This window comes from Sipha flava, unplaced genomic scaffold, assembly GCF_003268045.1.
Source record: "Sipha flava isolate LNK unplaced genomic scaffold, YSA_version1 38_pilon_pilon, whole genome shotgun sequence".
NCBI classification, from domain to species: domain Eukaryota; kingdom Metazoa; phylum Arthropoda; class Insecta; order Hemiptera; family Aphididae; genus Sipha; species Sipha flava.
Window position 1 is genome coordinate 3188504 of NW_020273099.1, and position 27600 is coordinate 3216103.

Consider the following 27600-nt stretch of genomic DNA (forward strand, 5'->3'; position numbering starts at 1 on the left):
TTTGGCTGTGACAGCACATTAATCAGGCCCGTTGGCCTAAATTAAGACGACAATCATTTATTGTATATATGTATTTGTATTTTTTGTTAAATTAATATATTGTATAATAAAACCACGTATTTTGCGTTAAAAACACTTTCATTGTTTTACAAAAAAGTGTAATAAAATGTATCTTATTGAAATGTAACCCTTAATCCGATCCTTGCTACGGTATAATTATATGGTATTATATCTTAAATGGTAAGATATTATGTACAATATTTTTGATGGGTCTTGTAAAATAATTAAATGTGCCGCGAAACGGCACGCTTAGATAGACCCGCTTTATAATATATCTGTAACTAATGTAATATATTAACGTACTCTTGATTTTTAGTCAATTTTAAAGTTTATTTCAAATTTACTGCTCTTGAATTAGATTTCTTAAAAGAGAAGTGCAAACATTTACAACGCAAGGTTAAAGTCATAGTATAGGTATGAAACCAAATTATAAGTTTGATAGACATGACACTGTAAAAAAATATTTCTTGTAGTCAATCCACCAAGGAATATCAAATTAGAGTTTGATCAGTTTCAATGTATATTAGACGCGTTGTACAAAGAAAACGAGTCTTTAAAGGGGAATATTAAAAACATTTTCAGTAAAATAAACGAAATTGGTGTTATATTATATATAATATTCAAGTGTTTGATAAAATATTAAAATTACGATAAAATTTCATACATAAAAATCAAATAAAATTGAATATCCTAAAGAAGCTGATTGTTAAATTTCCAATGGAGTAACAATTGTATTGCAGTAATATTTGGATTTTATAAATAATAGTTTTGGAAATGATAATTTTAATCAAATACGTAGAAGATATGTATATTTATCATGATTTTCAGTAATAAGAATATTTGTTTGGCGATAACCATGTATTGAAAACTATTTATGACTACTATACTTTATCATTATCAATATTGGTGTCATTAAATATCTATCGCCAAAATGAAATTAACCAACATGTTTAATTTACATACTCAATTATGTCAAGATAATTGATTTTCTTGATTGGTGTTATGAAAAAATCAAATAACTGGTTGTAAGCTTCCATTAAAAAGAGATATTTTGAGCGTTCTCTTTTACAATAAGCGTTTAGTCAAACTAACATTACACGATAGCGCTAGTCTTGTGTTTGATGAATGTCTATTTTTTTGGAGAAAAGCGCGTAAAGCGCGTATACCAAATTCAATATTGATCAAATTGCGTAACAAAAATTAAAAAATTCTATGACGAATGGAGAAAATTAGATAAAAATAAAAATAGAAATACTGATACACAAAAAAAAAAAATTATGAATAGGTACGTTTAAAGAAAATTGAAATGACTTATTTGACATTGCGTATAGTAATGCTTTAAATATTATAAAAATTCACGAAGATAAACTATTTTTAATAAAACAACGTGAAAAAGGACGTCATGGATGTATGATAGGTAAAGATTCAAAATTAACCGGTCTTGAATTTCAAAAATTGTCTTTAGAAAAACAAAAACATGAAATCGCATCGAAATCGACAGGTAGTTTATATAATTATATTTCAAAATTAATGTAAATTAATAATTTTAAATCATTACTTTCAAAAACAATGTTTCTAATAATTTTTTATACTACAGTTGTGTCCATGGAATGTACATTAGATGAAAACTTTACTGATGAAGATGAAATTATAAATCTTGAAAGTCCTGGCCCATCAACAATCAAGCGAGCAAGAAAGGAAATTATAAACCACTGTTTATCGGTGGGATTAAATAAATGCAAAGTAAGTTACGGAGATGTCGTGCATTTACTTACAGCTGCAGCTGGATCGTTTGATGTCAATACTAGTGAGTATATAATTAATAGATCTTCAATTAAAAAAGCTTGAAAAAAGTGTCGTGAACAATAATTTGAAGCTATAAAACCTAATTTTTAAAAGTAAATCTACAATATTGCATTGTGTATTGAGATTCAAAATGACTACCAGACTTAACAAGAAGGGACACAATAGATCGTCTTCCTGTGATTATCAAAGCTTCTAATGTTGAACAATTATTAGGAGTTCTACAATTACCATCTAGGAGTTGAAATTAAATATATTCAGCTGTGTATAATACTTTAAACTAGAGGTGGTCAAACTTTGTTTGGTCACGATCTACTGAAAATATACTTCACCTTTGAAGATCGACTTTCTTGGAAAATTTTTTTATAAACCAGAATAAAAGATAAAAACTTAATAGGTAAAACTTATTAAAAATTTATTCAGAACCACCACGATTAATTTTTGTGCACGTGACTTAAAAATAAATTCTAACATAATCGACTCTGAAATCGTCCACGATCGACCGTTTGGCCGCCCCAGCTTTAAACGATTGGTGTCTATTAGATCAAGTTGAAGCATTTGTATTTGACACTACTGCATCAAATAGTAGCCTTATAAATGGTGCGTGCGTTCTTCTTGAACAAAAGTTAAACAGAAATATTCTATTTTTTGCTTGTCGTCACCATATTTTTTAAATCGTTTTGCAAGCTGTTTTTATTACATTAAAATTATCTATTATGTCTGGACCTGATGTTCCATTGTTTAAACGATTTAAAAGTAACTGGGTGACTATAGTTTTTGAGTTAAATTCACAAACTACAAAACTACCCTCTATGACAAATTTTCAACCCTTTTGAGGCACGGGAAGGGGGTAATGAACAAAATGGCGGGTACGTGGCCAAAGAATATTTAAAAAAAATTTCTTATTCTATAACTAAGGACCACCCTAATACACATGCACAATATTGATGTATCTATAGCGACTAATAAACAACTGGAGTATAGGGGCAAACGCCTTTTAAATAATCTAAAACCATTTATATTAAATGGTTGAGGACTCGATTTTGCCGGTTTTTTTTCAAAAGTCATGTAGAAAATGTTCTTTGTTCGCACTGCAAACTATATTTTCGTTATCATTTTCGTACGACACAACGGTGCGCGCGCTGCTACAGCAACGGCAGGGATATGCTTCCTTGCAAGGTCGGCCATCGGTGCGATTGCGTCGTTATCGGTCACAGGAAAATGTGTATGTTATTTCACGTTTTCGTATAATATCGATTATATTTTTTAGTCAAAAGTTATCGTTTTATTGTCTTGTTGTTGTTTTGATTGTCTTGTGATGGTTAGTCTATAGCTTGGGATACTCATCTTCACTCCGAAACACTTGTTAGAAGTAAGAAGAAGGTGAGACGTCGAAAAATACACGGATTATTGGATAAGTAAGGTTACGGACACGGGCCCGTTTTGAATGGGCATTCAGTAACATTTTCCTATAAATTAACACACATTAATCGATAAAAGCAAAATAGCACTTGAAATTTATTTACTTGTTTGTTTGCTTCTGGAAACTGTCTGTAAGAATCGTACTTATTCTTCTTCTTCTCTTTTGTAAATTCTCTGTTTATCATGTTCACTCACCTCTGGTATGGTCTCCCCAAGGGTCTTCTTCTTAATGACAACTTTCATTATGATACTTCCTTCTGTGCACCATACGTGCCCAGCCCATTCTAATATTTTGCTATTAGGGGGATGTATGTAAGTTATTACCAAATATTGGATTAATTATAATATAATAAAGCCAATAATTTAATAAGAAATTGTATTATAGTCATCATAATTCCGTTATTTCGCATCTATCCGCTATTAAATATCCGTAAGTTAATCGCCATAGACCATATTCATAAAATTATGCATAGAAAAAAAATTACTAAAAATTTGATCGGTAGAGAATATAGAAATTAGAATAATTAGCTTTAATGTTGTGTGCACTACAAACCTCGAACTGAGCAAGGCAAATGAAGTTTATTATTTATATCATAATTTTGTATACCATGACTTGATAATTAATATTATTATCTATTAACATTTATCCATCGGCTGATACAATTATCGAATATAAGACCACTAAGTTAGAATCTTAAAAATGTTAACCCACGTCGGTAGGCGATCTTTTCTTTTTTTTTTTTATTTATTAATAAAGTGTTACTGACATCAAGGTCATCTAACTTATTGATATAAAGACATTTTTAACATGCAATAATTGTTATAAGTAAATTATAAATACAAAAAATACAGTAATTTACATAGATGAATAAACAAGTTACAAATATGACATAATAATAAATAGTTAAACTAGGTGTTTTTTTTTTTTTTTTTTTTTATATGTATTATTGGTGTTGAGAAAGGGCATCATGAGGACGGCCGCGCTTGAGACGCCGGAGGGTAGGCTTATCGCTGATTTTAAAATACTTTGCACTTTTGGCGTTGTTAAGTTGGCCGAAAAAATTGACTGAGAGATTCTGTATGTAGGATTTAACCATCGGGAATCTGAAGTCTGTATGAAGTGCTTCGTTTCTGACGAACCACGGCGCGTTGAATATTATGCGTAAAAACTTGGATTGGAAGACTTGAATTTTATTTATGTGAGTTTTGGCACAGATTCCTCAGATAGGGGCAGCATAGAGTACTAATGGTCGTAGAATTTGCTTATAAAGAAGCACGGTGCATTTCCAGCTTAAGGCGGTTTGACGGTTGATTAAAGGATAAAGAATTTTAAGTCGTTGGTAGCCTTATTGTAGTTTCGAAGAAATGTGAGGGTCCCAAGTTAATTTTTTATCTAAGATAACTCCTAGATATTTTATAGTTGGAGACCAGAATATGTTGTCACCGTTAAGTACTAGAGAGGGAGGGTTATTGGGACGACGAAGTGTAAATAATACTGCTGTACTTTTTGAGGGGTTTAAGATAATTTTCCATTTTTTCGCCCAGCATTTTATTTTATTTAAGTGGCTCTGTATATTTTCAGTGACAATGTGGACGTCACTGGAGCTTGAATTGACAACACTGTCGTCAGCGTAAAGAGAAACTTCTGTGTTAGATGTAGTGGGAAAGTCCACGATGTATAAATTAAAAAGCAGGGGAGAAATTTTTGATCCTTAGGGAACACCGGCTGTTATTTTTTTTATTGCTGAACTGGTGTAATTTATGCGAACTGCAAAACAGCAATTAGAGAGGAAGGATTTAATTATATTAAAGATGGCAGGATGGGTATTTAATGTTTTTAATTTGAACAGAAGGCCGTCATGCCAAACACGATCAAAAGCTTGCACAATATCTAAAAACGCTGCACCGGTATGAAGTTTTTTTTCAAAACCATTATTTATGTGTTCAGTTAGGTGGAGGAATTGTTGAGAAGTTGAGTGTTTTGGTTTAAAACCAAATTGATGATGTTGAATGACTTCGGTTGCATCTAGATGTTTTGTTAACCTGGTGTATATGATTTTTTCAAATATTTTGGAGACTGAAGATAGTAAACTTATGAGCCGGTTACTGTTAGGGTTTGTGTTATCTTTTCCAGGTTTTTTTATCATTATAATTGTGGCTTTTTTCCATTCAGTTGGAAAGTGGCCGATTCTTATTAATGAATTGAATAAAATAGACAAATATGTGATTGCTTTTATTGGGATTTTTTTTAATATAGCATTAGTGATGAGATCGTGTCCTGGAGATTTTTTGTTTGGTAATTTTTTTATTTCATTAATTTCAGTAGGAGTGGTGTAGGGAAATATATCTTGTGGAAGAATATCTGGTTCAACTAGTTTGTTGCACACCGCGGTTTCCGTTTCGGTATCTACAATATTGTTCAGTGAGAAAGTATTTTCTAAGGTTTTGGCAAAGAGTTCGCATTTTTCAGCATTTGAGTTTAGGTAGACGTTATCTGATTTTAACGGAGGTATAACACCAGCGTTTAGTTTGATTAAACGTTTGGTAGCGAGCCATAAGTTCGAGTCCGAAGGATGAATTGTAGATAAGTAATTTTGGTATGAAGCTATTCTTCGTTCTTCGAGTAAAATTTTGACTTTTTTTAGTGAGATAATTAAGATTTTTCCAGTCTTCAGTTCGTCTATGGAGCTGCCACAGTCTCCTGGTTTGGTGTTTTATTTTTATCAATTTTAGAATTGAAGAAGGTATTTGAGAAAATGTATAATTTTGGGATATGTTACAAGACGAGTTTGAACAGTCTTCCGCTGCTAGATGAATAATTTCTTAGGAATGGTTTGTGGCTTCGTCGACTGCAATAGTGTTATTTATGTTTTTCGGGATTTTTATATTATGAGTTATATAAGTTTTAAATGTTTCCCAGTTTGGTTTGCCATTTATAAGTTTACGTGATTTTATAGATACATTTAGGGCGCCTCCTAATGTAATTTTTACGGGCAAATGGTCTGAGTCAAGTTCAAATAAGGGCTCTTGATGAATTGATAGAGGCATTGATTTTAATAATATTACGTCTAGTATGTCAGGATTTCTATTTTGGTCATATGGATAATACGTCGGGGAGTCAGGTGAAGAGATAATTGTTGAAGTATTTGAAAGGTATTTATATAATTTACGACCATTTTGATTTGTCGTTTTGCAATTCCAAGTGGTATGTTTGGAGTTCAGGTCACCAATAATCATTACTTTTTGAAAACTGCAAAGAATTTTTTCGAAATCATTTGTGATCATTTTAAAACTAGGTGATTGATATGCGCTAATTAGAGTTGTAATTACATTGTTGATAGATATAGTGATTGCTACTGCTTCCAGTGATTGTAGAGCAGGTATAAAAGTGTGATGGTGTTTTATTTTTGATTTAATTATAATAGCTACGCCGCCTGAAGGTCGAACTGCTAATCTGTCTTTACAATAAGTGACATAAACATTAAATTTTATTTTATCTGCATTAATTAAATGTGTTTCACTGATGCAAGCTATATCTACATTATGAGTGTTCAAAAATGCAGCGAAAGTATTTCTGTTTTGTTTAAGGCCATTGGTATTCCAATTTATGATAACTAAATTTGCATTATTAATATTATTAAAGTTGACAGCCATTTACTTGACTTAATAACGTTGGGATATATTCGATGATTTTTTTTTATAATTTCTTGTAATAGAGAATTGATGGTGGGTATTAGTAACTGTAGAAGCTCGCTTTGGATATTTGGTTGGGATGGAGGTGGTGCCTGGTGTTCGTAGGTATTTGTTTTTGTTATTTCTGCATACGACTGTTTGTTGTTATTACTGAAGACAGGTGGGTTTGTGCTATTCTTAGAGAGGTGATTAGAAGTAACATTTTGTGACGTGGATGGGTGATTGTTGCTGTATATATTAACTTCGGTATCAGATTGCTTATGGGTAGTAGAGTTTTTTGAATTAGTTTGACGCGATTTATTTTTCAATAGTTTATAAGCTATGCAACCTCGGTAATTGGCTGGGTGATTCCCCAGACAATTTACACAGGTAGGAGGGGAAGATGAATCTTTTGTGCAGGCGGAATAGTGATGATATCCCGAACATTTTACGCATCTGGGCGGAAGTTTACAGAAATTTTTGGTATGCTGGAATCTTTGACAATTTTGGCATTGAGGTATGTTAGAATCAGTTTTACGGTTTTCGATAGATATAATGCAGTTTAGTAGACGGTCTACCGAAAATATGTCTTTTGCCGTTTTTTCGAGTAGTACCGCTATTATCGGTATGGGAGATTTATGTTTATTTTGGAGTCGAGTTACTGAGACAACAGTGAAGTTTAGGTCAGTAATTGCGTTAAAGATTTGTTCTTCAGGTATAGATGTGGGGAGGTTTCTAATTATGACGGATAAGTTTCGGTCTTCTGGTAATTGATACGTGTGATATTTTATTTTGATTTCGGTGAAATATTTAGTGACAGTACGGTAGTCATCGACCGATGTGAGATTTAGTCTCAAGACAGTATTTTTTTTAGTTATGCTAAACTCATCTATTATCATTGGTGTTATTGTGTCGCGAAAGTGAATATAGTCTGTGATATCGTAAACATAGAGAGGTGGTATTTTTTGTCTTACCTCCGGCGTATCAATTTCAACGTTGTCTGATTGGTCGTTGTCAGTATCTGCTAAATCCAATAAAGGTGAGAATTTGTTTTTTAAGTTTGCCCGAGGTGAGAGAGCTATGCTAGCTGTTCGTTTGTGAGCAGTGTTAGTAGGATTAGACGGCTTTATAATGGGCGCCATGCCCGAGGTTTGAATATGAGCACAGAACGCGCGTAGGAAATCTGTTACGAACGGACAACCTGTTGCGACGGGCCGTGCACGTAGACTGTGTAGGCGATCTAAAATGAATGATGTAAATTACTATATTTATAAAATTAGCTTATATTGAATTTAAGTTGCTGTTTCGTGCATTGTTATAATATTATGATCATAATTATTAATGTCATTTTATTAATATATTACAATTAGAATTGGAATTTATAATATAAATATATAAATGGGTCACAAATTAAAAAAACAAAACGTATAGTAAATGTCTTGCGACCAATTTTTGTAGATTAATTTAACTAAACAGGGTACAATACCTAATACGATTTTATCTGCTGAACTACTGTCGTATGTTGGGGAGTCCCGAATAGATCCATTTTCAAATGTGTTTTAATTCCACATTCACACTGGTTTGCGTAATAATAAATAAATTAGACTTGAGTATTATTTGAAATAAAGTTAACATTTTGAAATTAAGAGTTCGTTTTATTCACCACATATCGTAATCTACATTGAATAAAAAACTGTACAGTTGATTTCACTCTCGTTGCACTGGCCGGTACACACTAACCGGCATCCAACACTACCATTACTATAAAATACATTGTTAAGATCGAATGAGCCATCAACATATTTATGACATACTAGCTGAATTACCCGTCGTTGCCGGGTTTAAACATATAAATGTATGTAACCTGCCAAGATTAAATTTTGTTAAATCTATTGAAATTTAAATTAATTAAGATTTTTGAAATAATATTTTATACATATTAATTTAGTTTTTATGATAATGATTATTATCATAACCTATTCAATAAGTTATAGCTTTTGGCGACAGAAGCTTTGTTCACGATAAATTTTAGCACTAAAGGTTCAAAATAAATGTTTTACTAATAGTTTTTCAATATGTTATCTACAAAACTTCTTTGTAGACAATGTTCTTCACTGATCTATTAGTAAGCGACAAAATCACCAAGTTACTGGGTGAGCTTACGCGTGAGCAAGCTACGTAGAACTGTCCATGTGAAAAACAGTTTTCTCGCAAATCTATTCCTGCAAATTTAAGAGTTTGGCCTTGAGACTTGTTTATAGTCATTGCAAAACAGACTTTCAGGGGAAACTGTAATCGTTTAAATTCGAACGGATGATCATTTGGAATTAAAGGGATTCGTGGTACAAACACAGTTTCCCCTTTTGCACATCCTGTTAAAATTGTGGCTTCTACTATATTGCGATGTAAAGCTTTGACTTTAAGCCTGGTCCCATTGCACAGTTTAGGTGGTTTCAAATTTCGCAAAAACATAATAGGTGTGCCCACACGCAGAATAAGCCTATGATATGGCATGCCCGGTGGTTTCAATGAATTTAAAAATTCAACCGGATAATTAGTTGCATCGTCCATGTTGACCACCGTATCTATATAAGTATATACTTTTTCTTCCCATTCAAAAGACATCAGCAGTGTATCATTGATAGCCGCCGCTTGGTCATTTTTTGGAGTGAGTATAGCACGTTCACACAACCATTCCATAGGCTTATCATGAATATGAGCAATATCTGGATAAATTTTTGATATTAAATCTTGAACCGTAGTTACAACTGTACACAAATTTTCTGGGATAGTTATCATTTCATCAAACGATGGATAATCACCATTGCCAATTTCAAGTAAAAGATCTGAAAATCCACCAGCAAACTTTTCCTCTCCTAAGTGTACCCTCATATTTTTTGACAGTTTGAGTATATTAATCTTAGGCCATAAAGTAGATCTTTTAAGACATGACTTGACTTCATCATGCGGTGGCATGCCTAGTAAATCCAATGAGTTTAAAAACTCTGTTGGATAATTTACAACTTCAGTAGCATCGCTAACTGTATCTAGATTTGTATGACACCAAGTTTTCTGATAACAAATTTTGTATCTTGAGATTCAATTCGTTGACCTCCACATTTTTTGCTACTAAAATTGTTCTTTCTGCCAGCCACTCATGATTTGTGTATTGTCTGTGTACACTGGGACATATCTGGTCAATGAGAGCATCTTGTGAATAAATGATTGTGCAGAAATCGTTCGGTAATTTTATACATCCCGTTTCATCTGTAGTAACTTTCCCATCTCCAATATCTAACAATTGTTTTGAGAATCATTTGCACGCAGCTTTTTTTGATTGAATCGAAATCGAAGTATCGAAATCGTTCGCTATCTATCTTTATATATATTTCGACCATGAATTGTTGACAAAGCTTATGCATCGTAAAATAACTTAGTCCTGATCGCGTCTAATCATCAACCGATATGCATAATAATTTTTTGAACTAACATTCTTATTTGTTTTGGCACCTGTTGCGGGATCTTTTTGTTTAATATTTATGCAATACCCGTCATTTACTACCAAAAATAAAATTAATAGTTTTTAAATAGTTTTAAATGGTTTTTTAATAATTTTTTAATAGTTTTATTTAATATAATTCATTTTTAATAGCGCAGTTATCGACCTGGTCAAAAAATATTAAACCGATTTCAACCCTTTAAATTCAAAATTTCGAAAAATCCTTTCTTAGCGCACGTCTACATCATAATAGCTATCTGTATGCCAAATTTCAGCCAGATCCGTCCAATGGTTTGAGCTGTGCGTTGATAGCAGTCAATCAGCTTACTGTTTTATATATACAGAAGAAGATATAATTTTTTATACAGATTATTAAGTGTACCTACTAGTGCATAGGTTTCAGTACGATATTGAATTAGAATCCTAACAGTTTTAATTAAAAAAAATTATAAGTATACACACTTTTAGAAAATAATATTCAATTTTGTTTCATTAATATGTTTAAAAACCCCAACTAATTCAAAACCATATAATAATACTTTATAAGATATTTTTTTTTGTCTTATTGATTCAATAATTCAAAAAAAAAATTTATATGTATTGTTAGCAATTCATTATTTTCTATGATTTATTAAAAAAAAAACCTGTACCATGTGATATTTTAAAAATTATTTTGTAACTCCGATCGTGGCATACGAGTATGTTTTCAAGAAATTTATTTAAAATAAAAACCACAAATAAAAAAAACTTTAAACAATTGAAATTTAGGTAAACCTCGTTTACCTATATACTTGGTTACTTGGTTTTATAAAGTTAGTTAGTAAACGTTTAAGTGTGATCCGGCTCGACTTCGGTCCCCTGATAAAATATTAAGTCCGTTCTGGTCCTTTAAGTAACGGACCGTACATTGCATTAGAGGACGCTGGTACTACGTATCGACCTTTAAATCAATTTTAATAATAAAATTAAAATAAAACACTAAAAAAAATATTATGGCTGAAAAAGTGTCGTAGTATGCAAATGGTTTCTATGATTAAAAGTAATATTAATAAGTAATAAGGAACGAGATTTTAGTTTTCCGTAAACCATCGACTTGACCATACGAGTTGTTTCAAACTTACGGCAAGACATTACAACATATACACATACCTCTCTGTGCACCGTTGTATCCGATCGACTCTTACAACCTTTCCGGCTGATACATCAGGAAGCACCAGTGCTATTCAAGTACACTACTGCTATACGTACATAGTTTACTCAAACGTGAGATATTATGAATTCACTAAAATACGCATCGGTATGGGACTTGGGATTGCCGGCAACACCAGCGGACATGAGTCCCGAGAACGTGGACTATGGCCTCAGTGACATGGTAAGGGCCGGTTACCTGGCAAAACTGCGTGAAACGCTAATGACCAACATTAAAGAAAACACTGCGAGCGACCGCGGCTCGGCTGAAAACGGAACAATAGAAATGTTCGTGGAGAAGTGTTTGGGCGAGATGGAAAAGGAAGCGATAAGGAAGTGCATGGTAGCAGAGATCTACTGCGATGCAATGCGTAAAACGGTACGTGAATATTCATATTGAATATTGATATTCATCTACTCTGTGATTCCCGAAATTCACCCGTTGGTTGCACTTGTAAAAAGAAAAAGAAACCTCGCACTACTTTCGACTTGCTGTATCAACAAAGTACCCTACGCGGATGCACTAATACGTAGGGGTATATTTGGACTTACTTCTAGGGGAGGGGAGGGGCAACTCAAATTTATTTTAATTCAGGATCAAAATTTACAAGTACATTTTTGGTAATATTTAACAGGTGAATCCTAAATATTTGTGATTTTTTTTCTTTTAATCTAATGCCGGATCCCGGATCCAGTTAGAATCGATTTCGTATAATTCTTCTTTAACACCTGTCTGTGTTTTGAAAGTTACGCTTGTACTTTATTTGATTTTCCACTAAGTATAGACCCGACAAAAAGCTAAATTCAGTATTCACAGCTATGCGTAATTTGATGTTATTATAAAATGGTCCACATTACAAAAATTTGAAATTTGTATCTCACATGAAATCAATTACTTAAATACGTATTCAGGGGGGGGGGGCGATCGCCTCATCACCTCCACCACTAAAATATGCTCATGCTTAAACGTCAAATAAGAAAATATCACGCAAATGATTCGCGATCGTATTGCTTTCTTATGGGTAAACAGATAGATGAAGTGAAAAGCTGTACGGGCACGTCAACGATCCACGACCAATTGATGACGACTATCATAGCGCAATCGGATAGTAGAAATCGTGACACTGCATCGACGATGGAGGTCGCTGTTGTCGATATTGATGAAAGACAGCAAAACTGTGGCGACGCGTACTTACTTCAGTTCCCGACGCAGGCACAAGTCTTCGGTAATTAGATTTTGGCTTTATTGCAAATAAAACCTAACGTCTGTTACAGGCAACACATAATCGAGCGTACACTATTACGTTTCCTTAAAATAAACGTTTTATTTACGCTTGCAGATCAACAGGACGAACAGGCCATTATGACATTAGCTATCGAAAATTTCAAATGTACTTCAATGTTTCCGGGAACGCCAACGGAAGCCATTGTGGACCCGAATACTTTGCGACCCGAGATGATTGACATCGTTAAGAACGATAAAAATCTCAGCGCAATGGTGGCTACGACGCACGAGTTCCGAAGGAACATGAGAAGACTACCTCAAGCCATGCGAGCCCGGATAGACCGAGAGCTGAATCAGGTGTTTGATAACTGCCTTAATCCCGAGTATCAACCAATATTCCTGTCCCTAGAAGAGGAACGGGTGATTTCCTACGAAAGGATCAAGCTGTTGGTCTCAGACCGTATGAGACCATATTTTGAGCACGGGCAAATCATTAAATCCTCCGAATTTGAGATTCTCGTCCAATTCATATCGAGGACCCTGATGGAAAGCGCCAGCGATCCGAGTACGATACTTTATTATTTTATTGTTACGCGCCAAAAGCGATTTGATGTTTTTCAGTATGTTTAAAAACATTGATAATCATCGTCGTCGTTACACTGTTTAAAAAGTTGTAATTCTGTTCCTCTGCGCGTTTTTCTACAAATGATTTTTATCTCAATAGTTATTTATAAACATACAATGAACACTTGCGTATTACAAAATTTCGTTATAAATTGCTGTTTTTTGATTTTCTAGCTGAAAGCACGATAAACCAAATCATAGACGGTTTTTTCACCGGTCACCAGTACAAAACCGTCGATCATTTTATAGCCATCAACCGTTATTTTTTCCAATCGGATCGTCCGTTATAACGGTTCAAACCGAATGACGTCTCGATAATATACACCGAGATATTAGTACACACGTAAGTTTTGTTAATACGCAGAATATTGGAATTGCACCAGAAAAAAAATCCGTTAAAATAACTCTTTAACCTAAGAATAAGACTCCTACTTCTCCATCCGACCCTTAAATACAATCTTACTTATAACAATACAATTTTAATTTATAAATGTATTCTACGTGCCATGTGTAGGTCTTGATATAAACGTTTTCGTTACAGATACCATTTTTGTTATTATCACATGCAGCAATGATTTTCATTGCATTACTGCTTTGTACGTCAACTAGAATTAGGTGAAATGCACAAGACTTTGCTAGTTGGCTTGGCTGTGACAACAGATTAATCAGGCCCGTTGGCCTAAATTAAGACGACAATCATTTATTGTATATATGTATTTATATTTGTTGTTAAATTAATATATTGTATAATAAAACCACGTATTTTGCGTTAAAAACACTTTCATTGTTTTACAAAAATGTGTAATAAAATGTGTCTTATTGAAATGTAACCTTAATCCGATCTTTGTTACGGTATAGTTATATGATAATATATCTTATATGGTAAGGTATTATGTACAATATTTTTGATGGGTCTCGTAAAATAATTATATATGCCGCGGAACGAAACTAACGAAGTAGCCGATGACACCTTGTTGTGGTTCGCAAGCAATAACAAAAAACGTGATGGCAAAGGGTAGATACCGATTAAAACACATAAATAGCTTTTAATAAACCAACTATTTTCTATACTTTATGAATATTTTTTGCTATGTCAACTTTTACTAGATTAAACCTAAGTGTGGCAAGGAATTAGCGTTAATACTCCTTTTAATATGTGGATAACATTAAGTAACTTCCCTTTTATATAATTATTCTTGATAACATTATATGCTGTTGAACAGGCAAATATTTTTTACTCACTCTTAGTAAGGATATATATTATGTGTAATTATTAACTCTTAATAAAGAACGGTTAATAGTAAAAAGTAATAAAAAGGTTAAATTACCTTTTATTTATATAATATTTTTACTTAAAGAAAATCATTAATCTTTTCCTCTTATATTATACAAATAAAAATTGATAAGGGAAAAAAGTTAAGGTTTCATGGGACATTGTAGACAGAAGATAATCTTAAGCATAATGCACATGCGGAGAAGTGTCACAGACAATGTGGATGTCACAGATAATGCAGATAATATGGGTGGGCTAAGAAATAATAATAGAAATAACTACATGTAAGATACGAGTATATATGAATGACCACTGATGGAGCATATGATAATGATTAGGTGTGGACCATGTATAAAATAATATCATATAGATATGTATAATAAAATATTTATGTAACAACAATCTAAGGCTGGGCGCACTATAACGATTAGATAAAAACCGATAAAAGAGTTTAACAGGATAACTCCATATTTGAAAATCACATATCACTGAACACATTTTGAATTGCATAGTTATGAGACAAAGAATGATGAGTTCAACACGAGATTGGAATATATTAGGAACTCCCGAACAGATCCATTTTCAAATGTGTTTTAATTCCGGTAAATGCAGGAATACTTCACCCTGGTTTACGTAATAAATAAATAAATTGGACTAAGAATTATTTAAAATAAAGTTAACATTTTAAAGTCGAGAGTTCGTTTTATTTCACCACATATCAGCAGATAAAAGGTAAAAGGGGCTAAGTGACATTTAGGGGTTAAGCGACGCATATATAAATATGTGTAAATATATAGGATATAAACATATAAAATAGTTGTTTATAAAAAAAAGTACAGTTACAGAGTTTTTACTGTATAAATATATACATTTATTATTTAAATGATGGTGGTGGAAGTTCATCATTCCTCATTTTGGTCCTCGAACTAGTATTGCCAGATTTTGAAATTCCTAAACTTAAACCATCATATTGAATGACTCTAAGGGTTCAGTATAAAAATTAACCATTTATAAGTATATTTTAACATTTTTAGTCTAATTATTGATAGGTTCTTTTTTTTTTATCAATTTGTTTAACATTTTTTTTTTTTAATTTTTTTTTTTTTTTTTTTTTTTTTTTTACCAAATATTTATCTATATTTAAAGTTTCATTATGATTGGATGGACCAAATTTTTTTTAATAAATATTTAGTATCGAAAATGTATGTATAAAGATTTACTTAAACCCTTGTGAAATAAATTTCAAACTAACGATTTTTAAAAAAATTTTCAGTAATGGTAAATAACTACTCGTACATGAGTTAGCAGACATTAAATTTTCACTTAATATCCAAAAATAAAAATTTTATCACATAAAGACTTTCAAAATATTATGTATTTTTAAAGTTCTATATTTAAATCAAAATCGTTATTTGAAAATGTTCTAAAATAACAAAAAAAAAATATCTTTGCTACGAGGTAATTGTTTCAAGTTTCTAGCCACATTAATTATGACTAAATAACTAAAATCTGAAAAGTGAAAGTCTTATTTACAGCGTATTTTTACCGTTTCTGGACAGTTTTTTCTCATGCATAGAAAATCCATTAAGGTTTAAAAAAAAAATGACCTATCTAAATTACCACTGCATTCCAATTTAAAATCTAAAAAGTTGATATAAAAAACTTTTGACCAGTATTTCTATACGAAAAAGTGTTAAAAAAATAAAATACAAACATCGTTATAAAACCATAATATTCTTCGCTTCACTTAGAATCTAAAAATTTGATGAAAGAAACATTTGTGTTTACAGACGTTGTATGTACGATAAAAATATAAAATCAAAGCGAAAATTTAAATTTAGAAATATTCAAATATTTACCAAATATTTTATTAGCTGTTTAATTGTACGGGTTGCGGGTGTCTATAACCATTGAGGAACATGAAAAAGATGGAAAGACTTCAGCACCCCCTGATTTTTTTATTGAAAATGCGCCCCTGACCATAGTAAAACAGTAGTGGGGCATCATGGACTATATGACTAGTGTCTCCCCATCCGATTACGCACTCGTTCAGCGCGAAAACAATTACTATTCGATAAAATTATTATGGTTCTAGGTACATACCGACGCGATGAGCGTACGCCAGTCGTATACACTATCATAACAATTGTATAGTTATTTTGTTTGTTCTGATTTTCCATTTTTTACAGGGAGATTTTAAATATTTGTCCGGGTGACACCGGATAAAATTGGCAACGCCTACCGTACTCATACTTTTTCTCAAAACCTTTATATATGTTCTGAGTCTATTTTTTTTTTTTTATCCAAAATATTTGTCTATAAAAAAAAGTACTGTTGTTTAATCAGGTTTTTAAATTTGTTATTTTATCGAAAATATTAACGAGAAAACTATGAGTACGGTAAGCGTTGGTCATTTTACCTAGTTTCACCTGGACAAATATTTGAAATCTTCCAGTAAAAAAAAAATTGGACTCTGAACATAGAAAATAACTCTACTGATTATTTGTGTAATAGTGCGACAAACATTGTATACTCACATTTATTTCTATTCCGAACGGCCCTGCATATTTGGGTGACAAAGAGAGTGATTTCTAACATGCGATAAGACTAACACTAAGTTAACAATAACTTTTCTTGGTCCCATATTATGTTTTATCTTAAGTTTTTTCGAAATCAATATCATTATACCCTGTTAGACGTGGTGTATGAACATAACATAGGTTACAGGGATGGTTCGTGAAAGAACTGATTCAGAGAGTCGATTTTTCAGGTAAACTGAACGAGTTAAATCATTGTGCCATAATTCGATGGCTCAACAACTCTATGTTACCCACAGGTTATTGTTATATTACATGTATACATTTATAAGTACTATGGATATATTATTGTATATAACTGTCGTGTTACCCCTTCTATGTTATCAATTCCCGACTTTATGTTATCATTTTGTCAGCTTATGGCTCGTGAGTTGTGTCAATTGAACTGTGTAATTCACTGAATTTGTGATTCGTAGTTATCTAAAATGAAACATGTAGTCGATAAAAACTTATTGCACTAAGAGTCGACTCACTGAATCAAATCATTAGAATGAACTGAGTCAAGTGAACTAAATGATTAAATTGAGTTATCGACTCAAATAGGTTATGAAAAAGTAACAGTTCAAAGTCGGTGTGAGCATAATTGCAACTTTATGATTTTATTAAAAGGCTAGAAAAAAAAAAAGTAATACGTTAATTGGAAATAATGAAACATGAATAATATATTTTTACGATTAACAACAGTACATGTAATTGACTACCCAACCGATCCGTATCCTTCCTGTCTGGTAAATTAAGAATATAAATTACCATTAGCATTATACTTTACACCGTCGAGATCATTAGGATTAGAGTAATAATAATAATAATGAAAAATAGAATTACAAATTTTTCAGTGTTCCAAATGGCAAACGTGCATGACCTCATTAGTACCCAACTGTTTCCAGTATATCATATACTATGTAGATACTTCATATATCGTATGGGTATGATATAAAAACATATTTTTAACCTTACATCGAAACCGATACACAAAACACATATTGTGTACGACAGAAAAGAATTCTATCTTGTATAGGTACGATAATATCTATGTTATATTCATAATTATTTTCGTCTTCTAAAAAATTTGAGCAAAACGTTTATCTCAAATGTTTAAGTTGACTTACTTAACCTCAATGATGGAATAATTTTATTATACTACAAATGTATATATAATTTATTATTATATTCTATTTTTCGTAAAATAATGTTTTAACAATAAACGCGTCATGGTCAGTAAATTTATGGTTAAGATACATGACTTCCATCAAAAAGCATGAGTTACTACTAATTAATATGCATAAACATAATAATATTAATTGCTTCGCTTGATTCTAAGTGAAGCTAGGAATGTACCAATTTGTTATACCATGAATTTTATTTTATTATTATTTTCGTCTACACGATTTCTATCACAACGCGCACTATGATCATTCAAAAAAAAAAGGGTGGTTTCTAATAGAAATGTTGTTTATCGATGCTTTCAGGAGGTCAGTTTTTGAATTTCTCGACAAAATTGAATTATTTTTTCGATAACTAAAAAAAAAAACAACAGTCGTAGAAAATTGACATTTTTATCGGAGGCTACAATAATACCAATTTCTAGGGATGGTAAGATTTCGAATTTTCTTGCGCTATTTATAGGCATTTGAAATGTTCGTGCTTTGTTAACGGTTTATTTTGTAAAACACCGATAAAATAATTTTAAATCAACCAAATAATCTTGAAAACTAAATAAAAAGTTCATCGTCGGCATTTTTTTTCTACTGGTGTACCATGTGGTGGGAAATTATCGAGTATGAAGCTGTCGAATATTGATGTAATTTATTTCGAATTTTAAACTGTGGTTTTTGATATTTTGAGACCTTGTTTGAAGCTTGTGTGGTTTACGATTAACAGTACATTATTAACTACATTTGTTTTATCACACGATACATATGAGTTGCGGCGAAATTATGATTACAACGAAAGCGGCCACTACATAAATCAATCGTTTCGTACCGTCTGTCGAAAACAGTCGAACGTAACGAATTCAAAATGCAAACGAACTATAGGCGATTAGCAGAAACGATTTACCGATTTATAAACGCTGTACTGGTCGCAGGCGGTCCAACTACTGTTGAAAGATAAGTTTAAGTGTCCACGCAAACGGATCGTTCTGTACACGTTTTCGAGTGGCTCATACATAATTCGTAGCAGAACGTATTTGAAATAATATTCACTGGGTGGCACTTGAATAAAATCATCAACCATCGTAGTTCATAGACGTGGTGTTCTGCAGAGAAACATACAGGGAAAATCAACTCCTGCCATTACGGTCGTTATGAAATCGTGTTGGTCAGTGGCACGATCACTCACCGCTGGGTAGCGTTCAATTATCACTTAAGGGGAGGGCACTAGTGCCACGTGCTTTGTACGTTAAAACATGATCCCATTCGGTACTGCGTACTGTTTTTATTATTTTTAGTATTTATTGATCACCAGTGACGAGTACGGTGATCTTGTCCGTGATGGTTTATTAGTTACAACTGAACTACGTACGTAACGATCGACAGTTATCGGTACGCGTTGTTGCTGAAAAGCGACGAATGTCCCCCGACCATAAAAAAAAAAAAAAACAAAAAAATCGCGATATCGCCTTACAGCGTTTCGCGTTCGACGCACGGTTTTCTTCGTTCCGACGGACACGCGAATATCGCAAGTAACGTGGACGCGCGTACCGGTAAACGTGTAACGCTCAACGCGGAAAACGTTGGCACGCATTATAGGCGCATTCAGAGCGCGGCCGCACTTTTTTAACGGAAATTCGGAAACGGAATCCTAAATAAAACTGGGGTGCCGGGGTTGTGTCCCGATGACGAAAATGTGGTGCACGAGTTGTGTCCCTAAAATCGAGGTAGATTTAAATCGATGTGTTGCACAAGGATTTTGATATATTGTTTCGTAAATCAAAACGAAATCGTTTTTTATGTTGGTTTAAATCCAGAATTGTGTCCATTACATCGTCGTATAAATACCCAGGTATATTGCGTAAGACTTTCGCCGAATAAAAGTCGATTTTGCTCGTTACTATTGTCGTGTAGTTATAAGGCGTGCGCGGAGGTACAAAGATTGTCGTTGTAAGCTTACGATCGTTATTGTTTACAAATTCGTACTTTTCTAGATATTGTTATATTTGCAAATACTTACAATGATTGTTATTGCATACAGATACCATAATCATTATTATAAATTAATGTAACGGAACAACTTTTATTTTCGTGTAAAATGCTATACACATTTCTGTAGGTGTAATATTGTAATTGAAAAAATGTATCCATTTGTGTTTCAAACTTTTGTTGGTACCCGTATATTTTATTTTTTCGACATAATTCTTGTAACCCGAAAAAATACACCGGACACAACTTGTTTGTAGCTCTTCGTCCCCGTGCACGTTGCACTATCGCGTGATGACCGACGGAACAGCCGTGGCCGTGCAACATCGGTTTCAACGAAGTATAGCGCGTCGTCCGTAAAGATATTAATCTTCAAGGGCCCGGACGAATCGAGAAATTCTAGAGATTTTCCCGAGGATCATTTTTATTATTTTCGCTACTGCGCATCGTAATAGTAATAATGGGGGGGGGGGGGTTTAGCCATCCTCCACACAAAAAAACTGATACCTCCCCACACGCTTCGACATTTTGTACAGCAAAGCCTTCCGTGGCTCGGTATATCCTCGAATTCCCATGGATATCCGCCAATAATGATGGTAAGGGACGAGGAGTGGAATAGGTTGTAAAAGGAGTTAAAAAGTAGATAGGAGGTTGATTCGATTATCTATATCAAAATTACTCGTTTATTAAACATTTTTAATTTTCTAAATAATATCAATAAAAATAATAGCTTGTAAAAAATATTGTCTTATATTTTTTTGTCGAAGTACGAAAATGACCGATTAATTTATTTCCAAAGTAACAACACGACTTTGCTACTGCACACATATTTTTTAGTAATACACAAAGTTTTTGCTATATCTTCCTCAGCGGATAGCAAAGTCTAGGACAATATTACGGCGATACCAAGGTAAGGACATCGGTGGCGGGGGAAACAATTAATAAGGATAGAAATTTCGTTTCGTTGAATTCGGCTTCGAGTCCGTAATACTGTTGGGATCCGGTTCGTTAAGTACGTTCTATTTAAATCGCTAGAATTTTTTTCACAGAGAGACGACGGAAATATTATGATTTTAACGTATCATCGTAATATCATAATATTCTCGTTTGATCAGAGTTATTAGCGATACCAGTTTGTCGTTCACATCTTGCGATCGCATTGATTATGGATTTAAAAATATACCAGTCTTTAGACGTGTACTGCTGCGTACTATACCTATGCAATCCGAATGAATATCACACGTTTTTGAACGGACATTATTTTTGTCCCGCAACAATTTGGGTATACCGTGAAATGTTGTATAAACCGAAAACTATTGGTGTTTGATATCCTAATACCATGGGAAACCATCTCTTTGTCGCTGTTCATATCTTTACAAATTTGGTTTTATACCCGTGCGTTTCAAACGCATGGTCATCGGAAAATGTGTACATTTACCCGAAACGAACTGTTATCGATAAAGTTACGGAGTGGAAATGAAAAAAACATTTTACCTCGACGTCAGATATTACAATTACAAAATCCGGAAACCCTCTCACCTTACCCGTACTCTTTACCGGTTCGTTTTGAAGTTCTATCGATATATTCAACCGTCAAACATTTTCTATTTTATTCTAAAGCTGTGTGTTCCACTTCGAGAAGAACGATGTCCAGCACACGGTCAATGCACGAGATCGCATGCACACGTTTTTCTCGATCACGTCAAAATGTTTGCGACGCACACCAATCAGCAGGGATGTCCTTCGATAAGTTTTAAACTGTTCTTGCATGCGTGTATTACGAAAACAAACATGTCGACAAGATTTTTAATAACAATAAGTGCTCGGACCGATAAATATCGAAACACCCCTTCGTCAGCCGAATCGAAAACGATCATGCCACAGTGATGTGCACGTGAAAAGGAGTAAGAGAAAGAGAAGTTGATCCTCTGAACTGGCTTGTGCAACGACTCAGCAGGACCAGGATTAATAAACACGTGTTCATCGGACGCGGTGGCAAAGGCGCGTGCACTAATTGCGTACAACGCGTGGTGGCCTAACCTAACCGCAGTGACCTGACCGTGGACCTATGTGTTAACGGATCGCGGACCCGTTAAAACGACTAATACGCGAAGGCGCATCGCTGATGATACGATAATAACTACCGTCGTTAATTTCCTCTGCTGGACGGGCTCGGTGCGCGCACACGTGTTTTCGGAATATGTGTGTGTGTGTATGTGTGTGTGTGTGTGTGTTTGTGGGTGTGTTTTGCACGGTCAACGGCGTTTGCGGGCAACGATCACGGCCCGGAACGCGCATAAAAACGCTACACGTCGCGGTCCCCGACATCACACGCAGCCCGTCCGAGTCCGCGAGCACTGGTCATCCATACGTACGTGTCGTTTCAAGAACTTTTCGTCGCGGTCCGAAATCACATAACCGCGCACGGCTGAAACACGTCGGAAAACGGTTTCCATTACTCGCATGATCATGACGCCGATCGCGATCGTCACCTGCGCCGCCGTGCTGTGGTCGTGCGCCCTCACCGCCGCCGCATCGTCCGCCCTGGATGCCGTCGCCCTAGGCAATCAAGTCGTTCCCGAAGGACCTAGCCTGTCCGAGATCACCAAGGTCATCGAAACCCAAGGGTTCCAGTCCTCCGGCACGTTGTTCGAGTTGCTCGGCTCCTGGATGATCGACGGTTCCGTAGAAGGTGAGTCCTCCAACCGTCCAACCATCTGCATCGAAACACTTCCACTCTCCGTATACGCGTAATAGTTTGTGGGCGTAGCCTGGGTTAGGAAAAAAATACGAAGAACGTTCAGAAATTAAAGTTACAGCATGTGTTAAAAATTGAAAAATTAATATATTTAAATGAAATGTACAAGATAAATGTCAAATTATCATTATTTTTCTACATAATCACCATTGAGGTCATTACATTTTTGAAGCCTAGGGACCAGTTTTTGTAAACTCTCATCGCATACCTTCCGCTCCACCTCCCGAAGTCATTTTTCGACGGTATCCTGGACTTCCTCGTCATTTAAAAATCGTCGACCACCCAAAAACTCTTTCAATTTATTAAAACGATGATAATCCGATAGTTCCAGGTCCGGAGAATAGGGTGGGCGAGTCACAATATCCTATTCAAATTAAACGTGCAGATCCTGAGTGAGACGAACAATATGAGGTCTAACGTTATCATGAATGAGTGACACACCACGAGTCACCATTCATCTCTTTTTATCCTTTTTGAGTGTCTCCCAGTATGCAGCAGCATTTATGGTGATTTCTTTAGGCATAAAATCGACCAATAACATCCCTTTTTGGTCCCAAAAAATCGTTGCCATGATCTTCCTCTCTGAAAGTTGGATTTTGAATTTTTTGTTTGATGGTGAATGGGTATGACGCAATTATAGACTGCCTTTTAGACTTAAAAGTGTAGTGACCTACTCACGTTTCATTGTCAGTCACAATTGAGTCATGAAAAGTTTCCCCCTCGCTTTCATATCTTTCAAGAAATTCGCGTGCAGCCAAAACACTTGCGAGTAGGGGTGGAGCGATTGAAAGACGAACTGTTTGAAAATATTAAATGCGCCATTTTTAATTAATAGTTGAAGTTATATAGTTAAGCCCATAAATATCATGCTGTAAATAAATCAGTTATTCGAGTACTGAACTTAAATGTGAAAAAATTTACATTATTTTAGCAGCTTTTATTCAGCTTCAATTTTCTGTTACTACCCAGGGCTGACGTATGTTAACTTTGCAACCGGTATCTTATAGTTTAAAGTTTACGAATAGTATTAAAGCTCCAGCGAAATAAATTTATAAACCATTTTATAATACAATTCACAATACGATTCTATTATATAATTCCTTTATTCTGATATTGCAGTTCAATTTTCTTTGGGTTATCTTCAATATGCTCGTCGATAGTCTATTATTTTTAATTATTTCTATATTTTGGACATCACCTAACAATAAAACATCTAGAACTTTATCAGTAGTACTGTATTGGTTCCATGCGCTATTTAATCATAAGATACGGATTAACATGAAAATAAAATTCAATAATTTCAACTTAAACGCGAATGCGCATCTTTTGATATTTTAGTACTATCATATTTTTAAATAATGAAAATAACATCGCCATGTTAATTTCGATCTCACTGAAAGTGATGCATTTAATGGGAGGATTAAAAATATTACGTACAGTCTCGAAAATGAATCGCGAGTCATATTGAACACAGCTAACCATATTAGTCCGTATTAGGTTAATCGTTTAATATCGGAGTGTGGGAAAATAATATCTACCACTGTGTATTACAAACATATTTGTAAAAAAAAAAAAAATATTCGCACTTTAACGATAAATGAAAAATATGATTAGTCCGTCGCGATGTTTGAAAGCTTCAATATTCTTAACCATCATCATCTACTGCATTTGATTGGTTCGTATTTATCACAATATTAAATTATTTCCAACAATGTACGCGGTGAAATCTCTTGTCCATTCATGTACGACAGAATGATAATAATAATATTATAATACTTTACAAAATTATTGCGTTCTATTGTACGGCCATTATATTATGTATCTGCAATGTCAATTATACATTGTTACAGTATAACATAATAGTGAATAAGCACATGATGTTGAAAATAAAACCCATTCAATTCGTGTTCGCTTAACATCCCTTATGTTTTCCTAGTGGATTGAAAATTTATAATCATAATCATATAATCGATCTAATTAAATTATTAATTTACGACGGACAATAACGGATGTTTTGTAATCGGTAATAGTAAATTATAGCGTATATAATATTACATGGAGGTTCGTTAAAAATAAATTAAAATCTCGAAATACTTATAGTGTGAACAATAGAAATGTATAGCTCAAGTTAAAAAAAAATAAATTAAATAAACGGATCACTTATTGCAAAGAATCAAAATAATTATATTTTATTATTATAAAGTTTATTTTTATGAACATTTATTATAGAGGTTAATTCGTCCACATTAATTCATAATATTGGTTAAGTACTTATTACTGATACATATTAAAAAACGTACGTCGTTAACCAAATATTAAAAAAAAAATCGGATACGGTATAAAGAACACGAATATTTCACAATATAATGATTTAATAATATGATTGTAACCCAAATTATGAAAATGAGCAACGTACATTATAGTTACGTTTTTATTTTTTAAATTAAAATCGCTAAATTGATTTTTCCACGGCATGATAAGTCATTATTAATATCTGACACCGGGTGTTTTAAATGCAAGAATTAAACAAATACATCGCATTTGAACTTATTGGTCCCGTGAAAACAGGGTAAACGCAACGACTATCTATGCGATTTTAGTTGAACTTGACACGCGTTATAAAATGGTTTGACCAAAACAAACGTTTTGGCGTGTAACTACTTCCAATCAGTTTTTTCACAATTGTTCGCGATATTGTTATATTTAAAATCGTATATGTCATACATCTTCATAGTTTTATTCAAATTTAATTTCATTATTACTATATAAAATTCAATCTACTTTACTGTTGATTTTTTGTCGAGCCATACGAAAAAATTAAATAAATCCATTCTACGGTCTATTGCGGCCAATTGTTCCCTGGAACAAGGCAAAGTACCAACAAATTTCCGAAAAGTTTTGGAACCGCTGATCTCGAGCATAATACAATTTTTACCCGTCTCCCGGTCAGCACGGTCAATATTATTTCGAGCAGCTTATTGATCTTGTACACAGGGGTATATTATAAATGTCGAAAGCGTAGCCCGTTTCTGGGCCGAGACCGTACAAAATAGAGAAACGACGAATTTTTTACAATTTTTGAACTGTTCGTTACGCACCCGATTGTTAATTATTTTTTTTTTTTTCCTTTTACGATCAATCGGATCTAATACAGCGCGTACCTTACGCGTAGGTCAAGGAGAAGTTTACGCGGTGTTGGCTCACGACTTTTTTTCGTTTTTTCGTAAACCCCGAGGCGAGCTTCCCTCCCTCCCTCCCTCCCCCCTATCATGTGGAATCGGAGTGTAAGAGGTGTGCGCTGTTCGCAGGTCGGGGCAAAAAGCAGAAACCGATGAAGATGGCCATGGCGATGGTCGGGGCCGCGGCCGGCGGCATGATGATGATGAAGGCGATGGGCGCGATCAAGCTGTTCATCATTCACTCGTTCCTGGTCACCAAGCTGGGGCTGATCATCGGGTTGTACCTGCTGCTGTGCAAGATGATGGAGATGAAGCAGGCGCCGGCCAAGAAGGTGATCAAATGGGTTTCGGCGCCGCCGCACTTCGACGAGCACCCGGCCCCGATGTCCATGATGGGCGGCCCTTACCCCGAGTCGCAGCAGTCCTCGTACGCGGAGGAACAACACATGGATCAGCAGCACCAGCAGCCGGCCGCCGACCAGTACGGACCGCCGCCCCAGCAGCAGTACATGCATACCGGTGATTTCGGCGGCGGCGGCGGCGGCGGCGGCGACATGCAGGCCCATTACTCGCACGTGAGCCCGGTCACGTACCGGCCGGTCCTCAACCGCGGTCAGTCGGACGGCAAGTCCGGTCCGGCCGGGCGGATACAGTGACCGGCGACCGAACGGCCTTAACACGGTTTCCGCGGGCCGTCCTCATCCGTCTGGCCGTTCGGGTAGTTTTTTACGCCGCCCGCGTCGTCCTGTCATTACTCTCGCCCCGGTACGACACGTCCGACCGATCGGTTTACACCCCACCGTCGTACTACATCGTATCGATAATATATTATTTATTTGTTTATTTATTCGTCTATTCGTTTCCGCGTTCGATTTTACGTTTTGCTCGAAACAACATAATAATAACAGGTATTTTTTAGAAAAAAACACGATAAATTGTCGTTTTCGTCTTTTTTTTTTTTTTTTATTATTATATAAACGTGAAAATATACAATACAATTCTTATGGCGGTTCGTGGTTTTTTGTTTTCCTTTTGCCGACAAACCTTTTCGGCGTTTACCGGTAACGTATACGCTATAACGATATGTTTTATGTACTTGGGACATTCATGGCGGTGTGATGTGTTTATGGTATAAAAAGAAAAAAAAATACAAAAATCACAAT

General features: G+C 34.4%; 3 protein-coding genes across 3 annotated transcripts; 2 read left to right on the plus strand and 1 right to left on the minus strand.

Moving 5' to 3' along the window:
• Window positions 1–9039: 9039 nt before the first annotated feature.
• On the minus strand, window positions 9040–9933 carry LOC112688381 (ATP-dependent DNA helicase pif1-like). Its single transcript, XM_025561545.1, has one exon. It carries the CDS (start codon window positions 9931–9933, stop codon window positions 9040–9042), a length of 894 nt encoding a protein of 297 aa, XP_025417330.1.
• A 1796-nt stretch (window positions 9934–11729) lies between these two features.
• Window positions 11730–13783, plus strand: LOC112688382. The gene is made up of 4 exons (XM_025561546.1): window positions 11730–12023; window positions 12675–12870; window positions 12985–13434; window positions 13668–13783. Exons 1-4 carry the CDS (start codon window positions 11730–11732, stop codon window positions 13781–13783), a joined length of 1056 nt encoding a protein of 351 aa, XP_025417331.1.
• Window positions 13784–22839: 9056 nt separating this feature from the next.
• On the plus strand, window positions 22840–27585 carry LOC112688286. Its single transcript, XM_025561402.1, has 2 exons — window positions 22840–23192; window positions 26567–27585. Exons 1-2 carry the CDS (start codon window positions 22964–22966, stop codon window positions 27091–27093), a joined length of 756 nt encoding a protein of 251 aa, XP_025417187.1. The 5' UTR covers window positions 22840–22963; the 3' UTR covers window positions 27094–27585.
• Window positions 27586–27600: the final 15 nt, after the last annotated feature.

What these genes read in the sequence shown, in the direction of transcription:
- LOC112688382 (XM_025561546.1), top strand. Translation starts at nt 11,730, where the DNA reads ATGAATTCACTAAAATACGCATCGGTATGGGACTTGGGATTGCCGGCA. An exon ending in GCGATGCAATGCGTAAAACG is followed by an intron (nt 12,024 to 12,674) that starts GTACGTGAATAT and finishes ATGGGTAAACAG; the next exon opens with ATAGATGAAGTGAAAAGCTG. An exon ending in GACGCAGGCACAAGTCTTCG is followed by an intron (nt 12,871 to 12,984) that starts GTAATTAGATTT and finishes TTACGCTTGCAG; the next exon opens with ATCAACAGGACGAACAGGCC.
- LOC112688381 (XM_025561545.1), bottom strand. Translation starts at nt 9,933, where the DNA reads ATGCCACCGCATGATGAAGTCAAGTCATGTCTTAAAAGATCTACTTTA.
- LOC112688286 (XM_025561402.1), top strand. Translation starts at nt 22,964, where the DNA reads ATGATCATGACGCCGATCGCGATCGTCACCTGCGCCGCCGTGCTGTGG. An exon ending in GATCGACGGTTCCGTAGAAG is followed by an intron (nt 23,193 to 26,566) that starts GTGAGTCCTCCA and finishes CGCTGTTCGCAG; the next exon opens with GTCGGGGCAAAAAGCAGAAA.